At 49.7% G+C, this 3,679-nt stretch overlaps 1 protein-coding gene across 1 annotated transcript in view; it reads left to right on the top strand.

Moving 5' to 3' along the window:
• The window catches only part of NLRP2 (NLR family pyrin domain containing 2), a 27,442-nt gene that overhangs the window by 13,121 nt on the left and 10,642 nt on the right, over positions 1 to 3,679 (top strand). Inside the window, exons 6-8 of the mRNA XM_045292389.1 lie at positions 4 to 338; positions 1,628 to 1,798; positions 3,373 to 3,537. Coding sequence (XP_045148324.1) covers positions 4 to 338; positions 1,628 to 1,798; positions 3,373 to 3,537 — 671 coding nt within the window. The remainder of the gene's footprint in view (positions 1 to 3; positions 339 to 1,627; positions 1,799 to 3,372; positions 3,538 to 3,679) is intronic.

The following is a 3,679-nucleotide window of genomic DNA, read 5'->3' as shown; positions in this document are numbered from 1 at the left end:
AACGCAGAGAGGGTCAGGGAGCTGGAGACGACGTTTGGCTGTCAAGTGCCGACGGACTACAAGCGAGCATTGCTGAAACGGAAGGTGAAAGCCAGTGGGAACAAGCCCCTCTCGGTCAGGCGCACAAGGGAAATGTTTTGCTGTCTCTATGAATCTCAGGAGGAGGCGTTTATAAAGGAGGCAATGGCCTACTTCAAGGAAATCTCGCTCACACTTCAGGATAAGATGGACATGGTACGCGCGTCTTCCTGCCTCAAGCATAGTTCCAGCGTGGAGAGGATGTCACTGAAGATAGAGAAGGGGTTATTTCTAGAGGATGGATGCCCAGAATTGGACAGGTAAGGACTCGCTGTTACTCGTGGCTCTATCCTCAGCTTCCCCGCCATGCGCCAATAGGAAGAGGCCGTGTTAGTCGCCATTGAGTGGATTCTGGCTCGGGTGTGCACAGTGGGGTTTTCAAACCCGTGGATCTTCCCTGGAGCAGTTGGCGACAGCTTTATCCCAGGGGGTGGCTGGTGGCTACAAGCACATTTAACTCCAGTGGCCTCTCGGGGCTGCTGTGGTGCATAGTTGCTTGGTTTCCTGGCCCAAACCATGTGGGACCGACCTATCAAATGTGCATGTCTGTTTCTCATCCCAGCCTCTTGTGTTTTATTTTTGTTTGTTTTCACTCCTAGAGCATGTAAACCTTGCTCTACAAAAAGTGACAATGTTCACGTTGGTAATTCATTTTCCTCTTAATATTGCTTCATGATACAAAGCAGTTTGGTGGCTTTTTTGCCATGGGGACTGAGGGGGACGTAACCTAAGGGTTTGCCATTCAAATGATCAACTTTATATTCAACAGTTTAAATCGTTCACCAACCCACCAATGCCCTCCTCCCCAGTAATTCACCTTTTACCCCCTCCCTCGTTCAGACTATGTTCCATTTTGCCCCACTTGACACCCCTCAGTGATCTTGGCCCATTGTTGAAGCTTCCCAACCCTCCGTGGCAAACAGTTCCCTTTGGTCTTTCAACTTGTGGGGGGTTTGTTTTTTCCCCAAGAACAGTGGTCTCTTTGGGGTTTTTCCTAATGCGACTTTGCATCAAGGCCAAGGGCAAAAACTAGTCTCAAGACTGGATCTGAGACTTCGTTTCCATTTCTTCCCCCGTCCTCCACCCCCAGCCCCCCAATGTCAGATCAGAAAAGGTCTCATTTGTGGAGACTTGACTAGCATGCAGCTCCACCAGTAAAGCTTCTTGGGGTGAGGGAGGGGAGCAAGTCCCAGCACCTCATTTCCAACTCATGATGACCTCTTGTGTTGAGGTAGAGAGCTGTGAACCCAGTAGAGTTTTCAATGACTGGTTCCCTGCCCACCCCACTTTTTGAAATAGATCTCTGGGCTTTTCTTTCCAAGGTGCTTCTGGGTAGGCTCCCATCCGCACACTTTCTGATAGTGACTCTGCGTAACCCTATACACAGCCCACTTTGGGCTGTTTTGAATGGTAGGAAGATACTTCCATGGATTTAAATTACTCTTGCATTCAGTGTCTGGGATAAGACCCCCCCCTCAGTTAGGTTCTCAGAAGGGTAGGAAAGCGTTGGAAGACAGAATTACCTCCCCATCTCTCCCTCTCCCTGCAGCTTAAAGGAGGATCCACACATTCTACCACTTTGGGTGGATCTTTGCTCCATCCTCGGCTCAAGCAAGAACCTGGTATCCCTGGACTTGAGTAATTGCTACCTGAATGAATCTGCCGTGAGGGTTTTCTGTGACCAGATAACCTCGACCTCCCACTCTCTCCAGAAAGTGAGGTGAGGAACGATTCATCTTAATGGCCCAAGTTCCCCTAGGGCACGACCAACTGCTTCTTGGGTTTAAGACGGGAGCAATATGTTTGAATCTCTGCCTCGGATTCCAACCCAGGTGCTCAGGAGACAAGTCATTGAATTGTTTTCCTGTCCTTTTAACTTTGTGTCTGGGAAAATCCTACAAGGTGATATCAAGGAAATGTGAAGTATGGTTTAGACAGCCATACAGAGTATGAGCCCCTAATAAAATGATAATTAAAAAAACAGCCATCAGCCATACAGAAAGGGACATCAAGATCCTAAGGGACGTTCCGATTCTGACAACCAGAGTGCAATATGCAGACCGGAGTTTCCCAGCCGCTGTTGAAATACTGGGCTGGGTATTGCCTTTTTGGGGGGATGTCTGTTGTGTTAGACTGGGTTGACTACAGGAACAAATTCAGAGACACTCATATATAAGAAAGAGCTTTATATCAAAGAGCAATTGTATATTGAGAAAACATCCCAGCCCAGTCCAGATCAAATCCATACATCTAATATTAGTCCATATGGCCAATGATAGTCCATAAATTCCTCTTTAGACTCACGCAGCACATACAATGATGCCGAACGCAGGTCACAAGCCGGTGGGTGGGAAGTCTTGTGGATGCGGTGGCAGTGGAAGCATCTCAACGCTGGCGTGGGTCTCCATGTGTCTCCTCCAGCTCTCTTGAGTGTCTCAACAGCGGGGAAGGGAAGGCAGGGAGACTGGGTCTGGCCTCCAGTGCATTATTGATCTCCATCGCGCCTCCAAATAAGGTCATCAGCTTTGACCTGATTGACAGGCTAGACTCCACCCACCCCTTCCCTCAAGTTGACGGAGTATGTAGCTGCCACCTGTTCACTGGGGGATGTTTACCAGAGGCCCTGGGTTCTTTCAGTGCCAGTGGCACATACCCCCCTACAGTTGGGACCAGCTAAAGTGCCTCCAGTAGTTACCAAAGTCCCAGTGGGGATGCCCAGTCGCCTCGGACCCAGAATCTCTGATGATGAAAATGGGATCAACATGTGAAGCAAATAATAGTGTTAAAGGCCCGTCACTTGGGCCAGGGCCAGGGGCATTGGGCAGTGGGAGAATGCTGACTTCGTATAAGATTGTCAGCCAGTGCCCCTCGCGCACGGTGCCTCCCCATCTGGCACTGAAAGCTTTCGTGCCGCCGTGAACGCTGACCAGCAGGCTGCAAGGAGTTGCCCAAACTTAAAATGGATTCAGAGGAAAGACTTGATCTACTAAGCCTTGTAGATCAGTCAGATCCACAATCCAAGACAGGATGGCAGCACCAGCAGAAAGCAATGTTTCCTTCTGGTGTTGTGCATGCAGTCCCCATGGGGTGGGGGGCATTTTGCAAACATAAAGCTCGAAGCATTTTTGTTTGAAGAGGCTTCTGGTTTCTGCAAGCCGTTGAGCACCCTAAAAGAAATATGTGGGGGTGGGGGGGGGTCTAATCCACTTCCTAAAGCTTAGAAACACTGCAACCCTTTGTTTCAGTAGGCGCAAAAAGGGTGGCGGAACTAAGATTCTCATCTGTTTTCTCTAGCCTCAACCACATCTTTCCGAGTGACGCCTATCAGGACTTCTGCTTCGCGCTCGTTGGTCAGAAGACGCTGGCACATCTGACCCTTCAAGGCAGCACTCACAACGAGATGCTTCCCCTTTTGTACGAGGGCCTGAAGCACCCGGAATGTAACTTGCAGTACCTCAGGTAGACCTCCTCCTCCCCAAGACTTCAGCCCCACAGCTACTGAAAATTTACCTACGTGGCTTTTCCCTGCAGAAAAGGGGTGTCCCCTGAAAAGAAAACAGACGGGTGTCCCCAAGGCTGATGAGGGGATTGTTCCTGGGGG

This window comes from Echinops telfairi, unplaced genomic scaffold (assembly GCF_000313985.2).
Source record: "Echinops telfairi isolate 266 unplaced genomic scaffold, ASM31398v2 ScPeMD7_655;HRSCAF=1070, whole genome shotgun sequence".
In the NCBI taxonomy this organism is placed as follows: Eukaryota; Metazoa; Chordata; class Mammalia; order Afrosoricida; family Tenrecidae; genus Echinops; species Echinops telfairi.
The sequence above is the reverse complement of the archived record's forward strand: the minus strand, read 5'-3'. Positions and strand labels throughout refer to the sequence as shown.